We start from the raw sequence: 14,346 nt of genomic DNA, 5'->3' as shown, positions 1-14,346 counted from the left end.
AGAAAGGTTGAATTTTGTATTTAAAATATCCCTGTAAATATACTCACTAACAATATCTTCAGGATTATGTTCCTGTTTCATCCAAGTAACATAAAGTTTATACATCATAGCTGCTTTTAGAGCTTCAGGTAAATATTTTCTGTTTGGCGCAGAAGCTCTTGAATAATGACTTTAACACAGTGGAAAACTGTTAATATGATTTACAACTAAATTGGGCTGATGATCACTAGTTTTATTGGGTCTATTTCCATATCTTCCGCGACCATCTTGTTCTGCTGTTCCCTCAGTTTCTGTGAAACTACCCTCGAAAGTCTACCATTACTGATTCCAATCAAAGATATGAATGCCTGTTTGCAAACTCTTTTATCACTACCATCTAACGAAATATAGTACTCACGGGTGTGTTGTCTCCTGCTCTCATTTCCACTTGCAGCACATCTTTTCTTCACTAGGTTTACTTTCACACATCCACTAGTATACGCATTTTGTAAACTAAAGTCACACACTGTTTTACGTTGTTCTTCACTGAAACATGCGTAACATTTATGTTGACAGCCACACGGTGGACCTTGTTTATGTTTATGTTTGTGGACTTTCTTGCCTCTTCTCCCTATATATTCTTCTCCTGCATTTTTTCCCCTCTTCTTTATATTCCTGTTCCAGGAATGTGTACACCTTGCCATTTTCCATTGTTTCTTCGTTATTTTCATTGCTTGAGACATCACTCTCTCCCTGAATGTCAGCCATACTTTATGTTATTACATGTGATCCAGATACTGACCTCTCATTGGCTGTTTGAGGTTGTACCAATGTTGCACACAAACAAAACGGAAGTTTGTTCGAGGGAAGAAATTAGTGGCTTCTAAATAATATGTAAGAGGTGATATTGATCTATGGCACATGATAGAAAGGTAGTTCATCTCACTAGACAACAGATGGCACCAATGAGTCATATGAATAAAACAGAGAATATACTTTATACTCAGATGTTCGGAGAAAGTTCTCTGGTTGGCATGAATAAAGCAAGTTTGAGAATATACTTCACCCGAGTATGTTCTCGGTGTGGGTTGAAGGGTGGGGGAAGCAAAGAATATTCTCCGATTTCGGATGAATAAAGCCAAAGAAGTTTCTCACAAGTGGAAAACATTCTCTGTTTTTGTGAGTGAGCTCCGTAGCATACTTCAAGCTGAGTGAGTTGTGTTGTGATTAAGCGTTACCGAGTGTTTTTAGCGAAAATGGCGGAATTTATGTTTCTTGAAAGGCAAAAAAAGATATACGTTGTACGCAAGAACACAGAAGAAAGGAACTGTAGAAGTTTGTATAGATTTAACAGTCAAAAGATTAATTGGCTGGCGAATCACTTTCTTCTGGAAAATCACAAAAGAAGAGTAGGCGCCCTTTCCAATGAATGCAAAATGAAAATATTTTTGCGCTATTTAGCGGATCCAGGCTTTCAGATAGGTGTAGGAGAAGATTTGGGAGTACACCAGACTACAGTATCACTAACATTTTCGTATGTTCTGAAACAGGTCAACAGGAAAGCACCGTTGTGGATCAGATTTCCGAGAAATATTAACAAACTAGAAACAGCGAAAGTTAAATGGCAATCGAGATACAAGAGTCCATGTGCGGTAGGGGCCCTAGACTGCACTCACATACCTATAATGAAACCTTCTTCACATGGAGACGAATACGTTAATCGAAAGGGTTTTCCATCTATAAACATGCAGGCGACATGTGATAACAGTGAAATGTTTACGAGTGTTGGTGCTTTATGGCCAGGGTCTGTACATGACGCTAGGATATGGAGAAACTCCGATGTGTATCGTATATTGCGTGAGAACCAGTGCAACGCCCTAATTTTAGGAGACGAAGGACATGGCATTGCAGCGTGGCTAATGACACCATTTCAAAATCCCGAAACACCTTATGAGAGGACATACAACAGACTTCACTCTAAGGAAAGGGTCATAATTGAACGGTGCTTTGGACTGGTAAAAAGCCGTTTCCCAATTCTGCAAAATAAAATAAGGCTTGCCCAAACAAAAATCCCCAGTGTGATAATAGCCTGTTTTGTTTTGCACAACGTAGCAAAACATGTAGGGGGTGAGGATTTTGAGGCACCTAGTGATGACGACAGCAATCTTCCAGTACTGGGAGAAGAGGAAGCAGCAAACGTATGTGTACGTGGAACAAATAGAAGATGGGAAATTGTAAATGTAATACGACAACTGTAATGTATGGGAGTCTGTCCAAACATTGAATAATTAAACCCAATTTGTATATTTTTTGGTAATTAAAATAATTATTCCCTCATGAAAATAAAGCACAGTGCTCTGATGTTACATAATAAAATGCTGTTTAGTGTTTTTTTTTTTTTTTTTTTTCCTCTATCATCGATTTTACTCTCAACAAAAATTGTTTAACATGTAACTATTCAAACTGGAACAGAATTTTCAGATACTACTGTAAATTGCTTTGGACACAACAGGTTAACATGAACTGCTGGAAACTTAATGTAATTTCTGTACTGTAACTTCAGCAGATTAATGGCACAAGTTTTTATTTTACTTTACCAAAAACGTTCCAAGGATGTGGCGAAGGTATTTGCCAGGTGCTACAGTGAATAAGTGCACAACTGTCTAACCTGCAGCATTTAAAATAGAAACAAGTTACTGTTTTTGCTTTACTGTACCAAAAATTAGTGGTGAAGGTATTTGCTAGATGCTATAGTAAATAAGTGCACAACTGTCTTACCTGCAGCATTTAAAATAGAAACAATTCACTTTTTTTGCTTTACTGTATCAAAAATTAGTGGTGTAGGTATTTGCCAGATGCTACAGTAATTAAGTACACAACTGTCTAACCTGCAGCATTTAAAATACAAACAAATTACTCTTTTTGCTTTACTTTATCAGAAATTGTTTCAAGGATGTGGTGAAGATATTTGCCAGGTGCTACAGTAAATAAGAGCACAACTGTCTTACCTGCAGCATTTAAAATAGAAACAACTTACTCTTTTTGCTTTACTGTACCAAAAATTAGTGGTGAAGGTATTTGCCAGATGCTACAGTAAAACAAGTTACTCTTTTTGCTTTACTTTACCAGAAATTGTTTCAATGATGTGGTGAAGATACTGGCCAGATACAACAATATAAGTGCATAGACTTTTTTAATATTTCAAATTGGATTACATTACTCTTATTGTTTCATTGAAAAGAAATCTGTACTGAATAATTTTTGTAAGAGGATATGGAATTTGGTAAATGAGGAATGTAAATGAACATTCACTTAAAAATGATGTTTTTATTAATAAAATTTGGTATGTAAATAAGACACCTCAATTTGTTTTATTGTTTATCTTCATCACGCATCAATTTCTGCTGCTTCCATTTCAATATGTCCAATTGGTACAATAGCATCAGCCTTTGCAGCTCTGAAGCAGACAAATTAAGTGTCTCATCTGTTTCCAAACTTACCGTATTTACTCGAATCTAAGCCGCACTTTTTTTCCGGTTTTTGTAATCCAAAAAACCGCCTGCGGCTTAGAATCGAGTGCAAAGCAAGCGGAAGTTCTGAAAAATGTTGGTAGGTGCCGCCACAACGAACTGCCGTCGAATATATGTAGCGCTACACAGGCATGGTTTGTAGGCACAAAGATAAATACTGGCTCCAAAACCTCTGCGTCAGTAAATAATAAAAGGTGGAAGACGAGCTTTTTTTCTCCGCCCAGAGTTTCGACAACTGCATTTTCACACATTATCCAATGAAGTAAATACAACTCCGTATTGTTCATCTTCGAATGTAGCAAAATTTCAATGTACTACAAAAATCCAACTGGCAAGACTGTTTGGGATGTTTGTCAATATGGCCAACTCTACGCTCTGAAATTTTTCCTACCTGTGACAAGAGATGGTTGCTAATAGGAACTTGTATGAATTGTGAATCACATGCAGTATTCTCTTCACCATAAGAATAAGACGAATATAAACATTTTGCCATGTTTTCTTTCGTGTTTGCTGCTATCTCATTTAAATCCTGCCTGCCTAATAAACTACGAAACTAGAGTGAGACAACAGCAAATGCGGAAGAATATACATATCGTGTCATGTTTATATTCGTATTAAGTGATACAGTCAGAAGTGAAGCATGGCAGTTGACTAGATTTTCAAATCTAAGATGACTCTAATTTATGTGCAGAACTTGATGTACTAAAGAAGCAGCCGCAAAGATTTTCAAACAGAGAAAAATTTTCGCCTAACTCTCGTTCAGAACATGTTCTATCATACGCAGTCTATTATTTGGTTCTTGTTGATCATTATCAAAGAAAGCAGCAGTGTAAGTAACAACAAATAGCAGTCTTGCGCCATTGTTTCGCTAATGAGACGATTCCTCTCTATTTTTTTTATTGTGAGCGGCACTAGCGTGCACAAAAGCAAGCCATGCCGCGAGCGGCGACAGACCGTAAACACGCACTATCAGAATGCGACAAACAATGCATGACACAGTACAGTAATGCATTTTCAGCTTAGAGTGACGTAAACACCTATAACAAAGAAAACGGCACTTATCAGATCAAAGCAAAATAAGCAATAGATTCAAACCAGACGAAGCACGTGAAAAAGGAAGGGTACCCGTATAAATACGGACGGAGCGCCTGACACATAGCAATGGCTACCTGGTAAAGCTTAACTGCTAAGCTTACGACTCGAACCAAACTACTACAGCTGTATCATCATTCATTCAACCTAAATTGTGTCTCATATTACAATGGACCAACTTTGATTCGATTTGGAGGTGCGGCCTAAAACTTTTCTCTCCCCTTGAATTTCGAGTCTCAAATTTTGGGTGCGGCTTAGATTCGGGAATTTTTTTTTTCTTTATTTCGAGTCACATTTTTCAGGTGCGGCTTAGATTCGAGTGCGGCCTAGATTCGAGTAAATACGGAAATCTCCGACGTTTACGCACACTCTCATGCCCTGAAGCGGGCGATTGGGAAGATATGACGACTTCGGGGCCCCTGAGATCCATATGGTCGGCTGCAACAATTAGTGGTAGCTACAAAATTGATTCTTGTTCATACAATGTGCAGTCTGTGTCAGCTACCTCCGAATTCCATGATGAAGTGATGACAGAGGTGAAACCACCACCTACTGCACAAGCTCCTAATAAAAATTTTAAAAAAAGTAATAGTAGTGTGTCAGTATTCAGTTTCTAGTTAGTAAATATACCAAACAGGTTTACGGAGAAATGTGGGAGGGGTTCGTCCAATTTCATGCATAATACACTGTGATACTTTTACTGAAAAGTGGTGATATAGTAGACGAAATATACCAAACATTGTTTCATTTTCACATGTTAAAATACGTATTTTTCTGAATCACAATTTCAAAGCATTAAGCACGTAATAAAAAAATCGGAAAGTATGGGACTTACCAGGATCTCTGTGGATAGTTGGGTTGCAGTCATCTCCGTCCAAAAACTTCAAAAATGGCTGCTCCCAATTTTTCAGGGAAATCTTAATGTTTCCCATCTTATTAACATCCGTCTTGGCCTTGATACGGGATTTCATGTTGTGCAGTTTCTTCATTATCTGCCCGTTCGTAATTTCTTTACCAAAACTAACCATATAACGGTGTTGTATTTCTTTAATACAATCTGCCTTCTCTCTTCTTGTGGCCGGAGTTTGCGATTTACTGATGATTGCAGGGTAGTCTTTAATAATGTTGACAAAGGCTAATTCTGAGTCTTCCAATTCGGCACAGAAATAACTTGAGAAAAACTTTCGGTATCACAAAACACACGCAAACGAAACAAACTGAGAACAAAAGATGTTGGATTTTAATCTCTTTGCCGGGAACTTACTCAGTAAGGAGGGGAGGTAGAGAGAAAGTACTCGAGGGTCAGAGATAATGCTTCCTAGTTTTTATTCATACGAAACAGAACTTCCTTTGAGAATGTTCTTTTGCTCTGAGTATCAACTCTGGAGAATGTTCTCGTTTTTATTCATACAACCCAATATCTCATTTTCCGTATTGGAGAGGGTTAGATCACTTTTACATCGGCCCCCTCAATTGCTTAAATATGCACTTTATTGTAACATCATTACAAAGTTCTTTTTTTGTTTCACCTCATTTAGAGGATATGAAAATATGTCAACTGATTTTGTTTCTAGTAATTTGTAAGATTGTATTTATTTATTTTTGTGTTCTGTATTGATTGATTGCAGCCAGCTCCACTTTTTACTAAGATAGAAACAGCACAGATAGAGAAACTGAAGAAACAGTTCTCTGGCCGCCAACGATCTCCGCCAGCGGAGAAACCAGTGCCAGTGCTATCTGGAGAAGATATCGTAGCCCATCTTGAAGCTGCCATTGCAAAGCAGGTAGAAATTTAATAACAGATAAAATATTCCCACATAAGAAAATTTAATTTTTTAAAAATCTGAAATGATTTAAAGTTTCAGTTTTATTTTATACTTGAAAAACTTTCTGACGGTCCTTCAGTTAAAGAAGAATTAAGTTTAAATATAATTTTCTTTTATAAAGAATCACAGATTATGTATTCAGTTGCCATATGTTTAAAATGTTTATCTCACACCTTATGGAAGTTTTACACTTAAATTATAGAATACAATCTCCCCCGTACTGAATAATGCACTCAAAGTTCTTATCGGAAACTGTTTATTGCTTCTTGTGTTTGAAGGATGTTGCAGCAAATTTTTCTTGTTTGTAATACACCATAGCTCATAAAATGCAGCAATTTGTTGCAGAGGACATATGCACATAATTAACACTTTTTTCTGTGTGAACTGGATATTCATCTGAATATATTACTAAACAGTTCAAACTACTTTGGTGGCGCACACTGAATACTAACTTCTTAAGTCATAGAGTACTTGGTGCAGGACACATTAGGTTTTGGATAATAATCTGATTAATTTTATTTTGTTACCTACTTTTTGTAATAAGCAGTGATGCATCACAGGTGTCATTGGTTTTCTAGTAACATTTGAAGAAATTACTTGAGAATCTCAATATTTTCAGTGCCTGACATAGATGGACACACAGTTTCTCATCACATTAGGTTAGAAGACATTGAGAACAAAGTGCGATTGGACAGGGATGGGGAAAGAAATTTGCCTTGTGCTATTTAGATAAACCATTTTGTTATTTTCTTGAATTTTATATGTGGTGTCTGTTCTTGCTAAGCTGGAGACCTGAGTTCAAATCTTGGTTTGATACAAAATTTTCATGTTCCCCCCTTGATTTAAATCGGTGCCCACTGGCAGCCAGTGTCATTAATTGCTTTGTATCTTAATTCATAGTGACTGCAGGATGAAAATGATGTCTATTATTTTGAACCAGTCAAGAGAGAGAGAGAGCTAATGTCATTAGTTCCTTTGTGTTTTGCGTGAATTAGTTCTGGGAAATGATGGAAACTCTGAACCTGAATGGCTAAAGGATTACTTGAGTCCTGCTTCTCTTACCGTGAGCCCAGTGCTTTAACCACAACTCTGCCATGCTTAGACTTCTTATCAATATTTAGTCTGTAAAATGCGTAAACATACTGTTAACTCTTTGACTGCTGTGGACGAGTTAACTCGTCATGCTTTGCCACTCTCCAGGTACTGAGCTTTTGTTTAAATATGGCGCCTGTCTTTTCCTTTAAGTGCTACTGACATGTTTATGTGTCTCGTTTTGTCAGTGTCTCTCTGCTGCAGATGAGCTGCTTCCATATCTTTGTGAATAAAAAAGTTTTGAGCATTTATCATACAACCTATGTGCCTCTTTTCGTGTAGTGATTTGCAAAAATCCTCATTTTGATATCTTGAACCCTTTATAAATTATGATGATTCTTATGAACCCATAATTCCTGTTGCTCAGCGACGGAAACGGGCATGTCACATGCGACTTTCCACCAGATACAAAGGCCAATAACTTGAGTATGAAATGAGATGTCATTCTGTTCCCAATTTTAAATAAAATTTCATTATCTTATCTACATCTCGTTCATAGCAATATACAAGCTAACATCAACCATACACAAAGTTGAAGAAGTACATTTTTACCTTTGCAAACTCAGGCTATGAGCCAGATGTTCCTTTTTTTTTATTTGTTTTTATTGGATGGTAAGTATTTCACAGTGGCTGGAATGCCATCTTCAGCACAGGTGTAGCAGCATTTGGGGAGCAGTACAGTGACAACAAAGCTGCACTCAGCACGAAATGTAGAGAACACATCTGTAGCAGCGAAAGGATTAAGAACAGATGTGAAAAATTTGTTCGTAGTGGAAGCAGAACATTAGTTAGAATTTGATACAAAACTTACAGGTAGAAGGCAGATCTTTTATAAAGTTCACTGGTTTGTGGAACTGATGTACATGTAAAGTCAGTTCATACTAAGGAGAGGAGTGTCAGAGGGCTGTGTGTTGCAGTGTTCCACTGGTTCTTGACCTTGATATTGGGTGGTGAAGTAAAGCCAGATTGGTAGCTAAGACTTCCTGTTAGTTAATCTTGCTCAACTTGTTATTTCAGTACAATTGCCAAACTTTTTTGATTAAACTTCTTTTCTTGAAGTGCAGCTGTTACTGTCAGGAGTAAGAGTACAAGTCCAATGCCCACCTCTCAAAATGAATGTGAGACTTCTCATTGACAATGTCTTGTATATTGTACTCTTGTTTATAATAACTGTATGTTATAAAGCTGTTGCATTATTTGGAATATCACAGAACATCGATAAAGACAAAGTCCAAAAACAATCCATCTTAATTAACAGATTCAGATTGAGTATGTCTATATAACAAATTTTCTCTTGTCTCCTTGATGCCATAGGCATTGTCACAGCTCTTATTCCTTTATGGCATGCAATATATCTTAGAGGGAGGAACTGACAGCATGGATTAAACTTCTCAGCCAGCAGGTACTGTGAACAGATATGATGATTATATGGCTTGCAGGTATGCTACATCCATTCATCTAATGATACGTGTCCATAAATAAAACATACATTTAAACAGAAGGTTATCTAATTCATCACAAAAATAAATTTTTTATAGTGGCTGTCATCATTTGTTGGTTCAAAAAATGCTTGTGCAATATATCACTTTACCAAAGCATTCTACATCTAGATCTACACAGATACTTTGCAAACCACCGTATGGTGCATGGCGGAGGGTACCCTGTACCACTACTAGTCACTTCCTTTCCTGTTCCTCTCACAAATAGAGCGAGGGAAAAATAACTGTCTATATGCCTCCATTGTTGCTGTTGTGGTCTTCAGTCCTGAGGCTGGTTTGATGCAGCTCTCCATGCTACTCTATCCTGTGCAAGCTTCTTCATCTCCCAGTACCTACTGCAGCCTACATCCTTCTGAATCTGCTTAGTGTATTCATCTCTTGGCCTCCCTCTATGATTTTTACCCTACACACTGCCCTCCAATACTAAATTGGTGATCCCTCGATGTCTCAGAACATGTCCTACCGACCGATCCCTTCTTCTAGTCAAGTTGTGCCGCAAGGTCCTCTTCTCCCCATTTCTATTCAATACCTCCTCATTAGTTATGTGATCTACCCATCTAATCTTCAGCATTCTTCTGTAGTACCACATTTCAAAAGCTTCTATTCTCTTTTTGTCCAAACTATTTATCATCCACGTTTCACTTCCATACATTATGCCTCGATATGAGCCCTAATTTCTCATATCTTATTTTCATGGTCCTTTGTGCAATATTTGTAGGCTTCAAATGCCAATTCTCTAAATTTTATCAGCAGTGTACCTTGAAAAGAATGTCAGCTTACCACCAGAGATTCTCATTTGAGATCTCAAAGCACCTCTCTCTAACATTAACATGTTTTTCAAATATACTGGTAACAAATCTAGCAGCCCGCCTCTGAATTGCTTTGATGCCTTCCTTCAGTCAAACCTGTTACAGAACCCAGGCAATTAAGCAGTTTTCAAGAGTAAGTCGCACCAGCATCCTATATCCAGCCTCCTTTGCAGGTGAACCACTGTTTCCTAAACTTCTCCCAAGAAACTGAAGTTGACCATTCATCTTCCCTACTACAGTTCTCACATGCTCATTCCATCTCATACTGCTTTGCAACGTTACGCCCAGATATTTAAATGATTTGACTGTGTCAAGTAGGGCACTAATAGTACTTTATCTGAACATTACAGGTTTGTTCTTCCTATTCATCTGCATTAACTTATATTCTTCCATATTTAGGGCTAGCTGCCATTCATCACACCAACTGGAAATTTTGTCGAAGTCATCTTATATCTTCCTACAGTCAATCAACTTTGACACCTTACCATACACCGGGCGTCCTCATCAAACAACCGCAGATTGCATCTCACCCTGTCCACCAAACCATTTATGTATGAAAAGAACAACAGTAGTCCTACCACACTTCCCTGGGGTACTCCTGACGATAACCTTGTCTCTGGTGAACACTCGTCATCGAGGACAGCATACTGGTTTCCATTGCTTTAGAAGTCTTCAAGCCACTCACATGTCTGTGAACTTATTCCCTATGCTCGTACCTTCATTAACAGCTTGCAGTGGGGCACCATATCAAATGCTTTCGAGAAATCTAGAAACAGGGAATCTTTTTCTTGCACTTCATCCATAGTTCATAGTATATCATGTGAGAAAAGGGCAAGCTGAGTTTCGCATGAGCAATGCTTTCTAAAACCATGCTGACTCATGGACATAGGCTTCTCAATCTCAAGAAAGTTTATTGTATTCGAACTGAGGATATGTTCAAGGATTCTGGATCAAATAGAAGCTATGGATATTGGTCTGTAAATTGGGGGTCATTTCTTTTACCCTTTTTATGTGCTGGAGTTACCAGCGCCTATTTCCAGTCACTTGGAATTTGTGGTGGGCGAGAGATTCGTTATAAATGTAAGCTAGGTAAGGGGCCAATGCCTTAGAGTACTCTTTATAAAATCAAACTGGGATTCCATCTGGACCTAGTGACTTATTTTCTTTTCAACTTGTTCAGTTGTTTCTCTACTGGCAACACGCAATATGCTGTTGCAGAGCATGCTGTACAACATGACCATGTGACCTTGGTGCCTGTTTCACCACATATGCAAGGTTTGCTTATTACTGTGTTGCCCGTATGGGAGTCTGTCCGATGGTCAAATGTGGTATGTTTGTACTCTTCTCCTGTGTGAACGATTCCTTGAAGGTGAAATTTAAAATTTCACCTTCCATCATGCTATCTTCAACTTCCATACTAGACTGGCCAACAGCGGACTGAATGGAAGCCTTAGACCCACTTAGCAATTTTACATAAGACCAGAATTTCCCCAGGGTCTCTGCCAGATCTTTTACTAAGGCGTGACTGTGGTATTTGCTGTGTGCTTCCTCCGGCCTGTTTTAAAGTGACAGTTTGTGTCTTTGTTGTGTGAGTGGCTCTGATTGGTTTCGCAGTGTGGCATAGTGTTTGTATTGTTAGGGTTGAAATGAAGGGAGTAAGTGAAACCTGGTTCCAGTAATAGCTTGATCTTTGCGGAAAACACTAAAAAAGCAAATGGGACTGATGAGCTTAACATCCCTAACTGATGGACCATCAGCAGTAGAGTCACATGTCCTCAGTCCATGAGGACTTGTGGAGAGGTTTGAAATCTTATCCAGGACATTGTTGCAAACTACGGTGTTCAGGAACTTTATGCTACCACCTCTCCTCTTCTTACCAACCAATTACTAGTAAAAAGCCCAGAATGTTTCATAATTTTGTGTGTCATCCTTGTGCAGAGGCCGCGCTGATCATCTCAATATTGTTCCAACTGTAAAACATGTTGTGCCATAGTGCGTAGGTCATATGTAAGTAACAAAAAGGTGTACGGCGTGCAATTAATAGATAATGATTATCAGGAAATAATGTTGTGCTTACAGGGAAAAAAAGGTTTAAAAGGGTGCTGTATTTGAATGACTAAAGGGGATTTAAAATGGAGGCAAAGAAAATTTTAAAGATTGAAGGAGAGGGCAGTAGGAATAGATTAGAAGAAAACATAAAAATAACAAATACAGAATAATTCTACACTAAAACAGTGCAATACAATAAAAACAACTATAAATCAGCAGCAAGGTGCAAGGAAGATGAGTTATGTCAAGGAAGTTCAGTAATAAAAAAATGGAAAAGAGAGATTACAGAAAGAGTATGTGATAGAATATACTGTGTGTTCATTGGCAAATGGTTGCATAATTGGAAAAAAAGAAATGCAAATAGTGAAAAATATGTTCATTTATCTATTAAGTGACCAATACTTCTCTGTGCCAGGGTAATGTAGTACGAGAAATGAAGGCCAGAGGTGCTCCAAAAGAAGAATGGCAGCCACATGTGGCAGTTCTTTTAGACCTTAAGAAACAATTGGAGGCAGCCCATGCGGTTGCAGTCAGTAGAGTACAGCAAGCACAAGCAGCAGCGGCGGCAGCAGCTGCGGCGGCTACCAGTGTCTCTCCTCCTCAAGTAAATGGTGCTGTTGCTTCTCCAGAGGAGATTGCTAGATTGGAGGCGGAAGTTAATAAACAGGTAAGATGTGCATTTTAATTATCTTTAAACTGTGCTGGAGCATTAAAGTGTTAGTGTTTTGCTTTGTCTTTGTCTCGTATGTAACAGTAAGGGCCAAATTAGCTTATGTGACTAAAAGCTAATGCTTTTGTTGTTTGACTGTTATTTGCTTCTTTCTGGCTATACTACTGCACTTCCAGCTTTGACTCTTTCTTCAGTTTTCTGTAATAATTTTGAAGGTTGTGCTAACTGTGTGCCCAATCATTCTAATGGAGTGCACATAATGAGCAGAAGAGAGATTTTAGTGCATAGTTTCTGACAATCAAATTTCTCATCAATATTTCAGGTTTCATTATTTTTTATACAATTTTATTTCAGTGAGCCCTTCTCCTATGGTCCCTCTTTGAACAAGTGGTAAATGGGCATTCTTCGTGTGTTTGAAATAAAATTTGCATTATGGTATTTACATCACAGTCATGTGCTCCATGTAATTACACGATAGACCATGACAAAAAGTTGATGTTAAAAACTGAGGATGGTGACACGTAATTGCCATATTGCTTCCAAATTCATTTTGATTGACTGGTGTGCCATTACCTGTACTTACTATTTCTAATTTTACTGTCCTGTATGACAATGTCATTTACAGCTGCTGTACTTGTGTAACTCTGTGCCGCAGTATTGATTTGCTCACAAAAATAAATTTTTTTAGTAAGATGAAAATTCAGAACATCACCAGTTTAAGTTAACCTAATGAAACTGCATATGTTGAAAAAAAAAAAAAAATTCACTCTCAAATAAGTAACAATGGATTCTTAATTTCTTTGCTGATATCGACACCATTTCCATTTTACTGTAATGGAAAGATTGCTCCAAACTTATTAATCTAGTCATACTTTTGCTTATTCTTGTGTAGCAAATTAATATTGTGTCTTTATTATTATTCAAAAGTGTGTACCTACAGTTGCACTCTGCTACCTCATCACATAAGAAGCGAGAGTTCTCACAAAAGTAGGGTATTTATCGTAGTATATTACTGCAAACGTGTTTTTGACCTAGTACAATGTCCTTAAGCCGTAACAGGCTTTGTCGAAATCCATCAACTCAGTGGCAATATGTGGGCATTGTACAGCCCATGTGTTTTTGCACTCTACTGGAAGTAGCTCCTGGGCAGCCTAATATAAAATCACATGCAAGAATGTTTTGAAAAGTGGAAGACATGAGTGCTTATGAGACCAGACTCAAATTGTGAACTAAAAAGGTGGCCATCGCTAACTGAACATATTTTGCAACAAAATACCCCATACATAACAATTTTCGAGAAAGTACGAGGACACTTCTATAGTAAATTGCTTGTATACTAGTACTAGTAAACATATTATAAGGTATTATAACAGTGGGAACAATCAATTTTTCACAAAATAATTTAATTTTATAGATAAAAAATTTACTCACCAAGTGGCAGTACAACAGACACATAAAAGAAGGTAGTAATTAGGCAAGGTTTTGGAACCAGTGGCTCCTTCTTTAGGCAGAAGGGTTGAAGGGGAAAGAAGAGGGGTGGAGGAAAAGGACTGAAGATGTCTAGGAAAAGGGTAGATTTCAGGAAAGTCACCCAGAACCGTGGATCAGGGGAGACTTACCGCATGGGATGAGAAGAAAAGACTGCTGGGGACTACATCGAACAAGATTTGAAAACCTGAGGGTTTAAAGGCGGAAGACAGGGTAATATGCAAGACAGAGATTACTGGTTAAGCACCGTGCATGAGTTAATAAAAGTGAATAGCTAAGTACATTGTACGTAACAGAGGTGGGAGGGGGGGG

The 14,346-nt window shown here is 37.9% G+C and overlaps 1 protein-coding gene and 1 non-coding gene across 3 annotated transcripts in view; one reads left to right on the top strand and one right to left on the bottom strand.

Moving 5' to 3' along the window:
- LOC124544692 (methionine--tRNA ligase, cytoplasmic) overlaps positions 1-14,346 on the top strand; it is a 116,374-nt gene that overhangs the window by 100,178 nt on the left and 1,850 nt on the right. For both annotated transcript variants that reach the window (XM_047123333.1, XM_047123332.1), the window contains exons 16-17: positions 6,230-6,385; positions 12,292-12,543. In XM_047123333.1, the coding sequence (XP_046979289.1) occupies positions 6,230-6,385; positions 12,292-12,543 (408 nt within the window). The remainder of the gene's footprint in view (positions 1-6,229; positions 6,386-12,291; positions 12,544-14,346) is intronic.
- Positions 11,721-11,823, bottom strand: LOC124546272. Its single transcript, XR_006967680.1, has one exon. It is a non-coding gene; the product is annotated as a U6 spliceosomal RNA (small nuclear RNA).

Source organism: Schistocerca americana, chromosome 8 (genome assembly GCF_021461395.2).
Source record: "Schistocerca americana isolate TAMUIC-IGC-003095 chromosome 8, iqSchAmer2.1, whole genome shotgun sequence".
In the NCBI taxonomy this organism is placed as follows: domain Eukaryota; kingdom Metazoa; phylum Arthropoda; class Insecta; order Orthoptera; family Acrididae; genus Schistocerca; species Schistocerca americana.
This window is presented reverse-complemented; position numbering and strand designations above follow the sequence as displayed.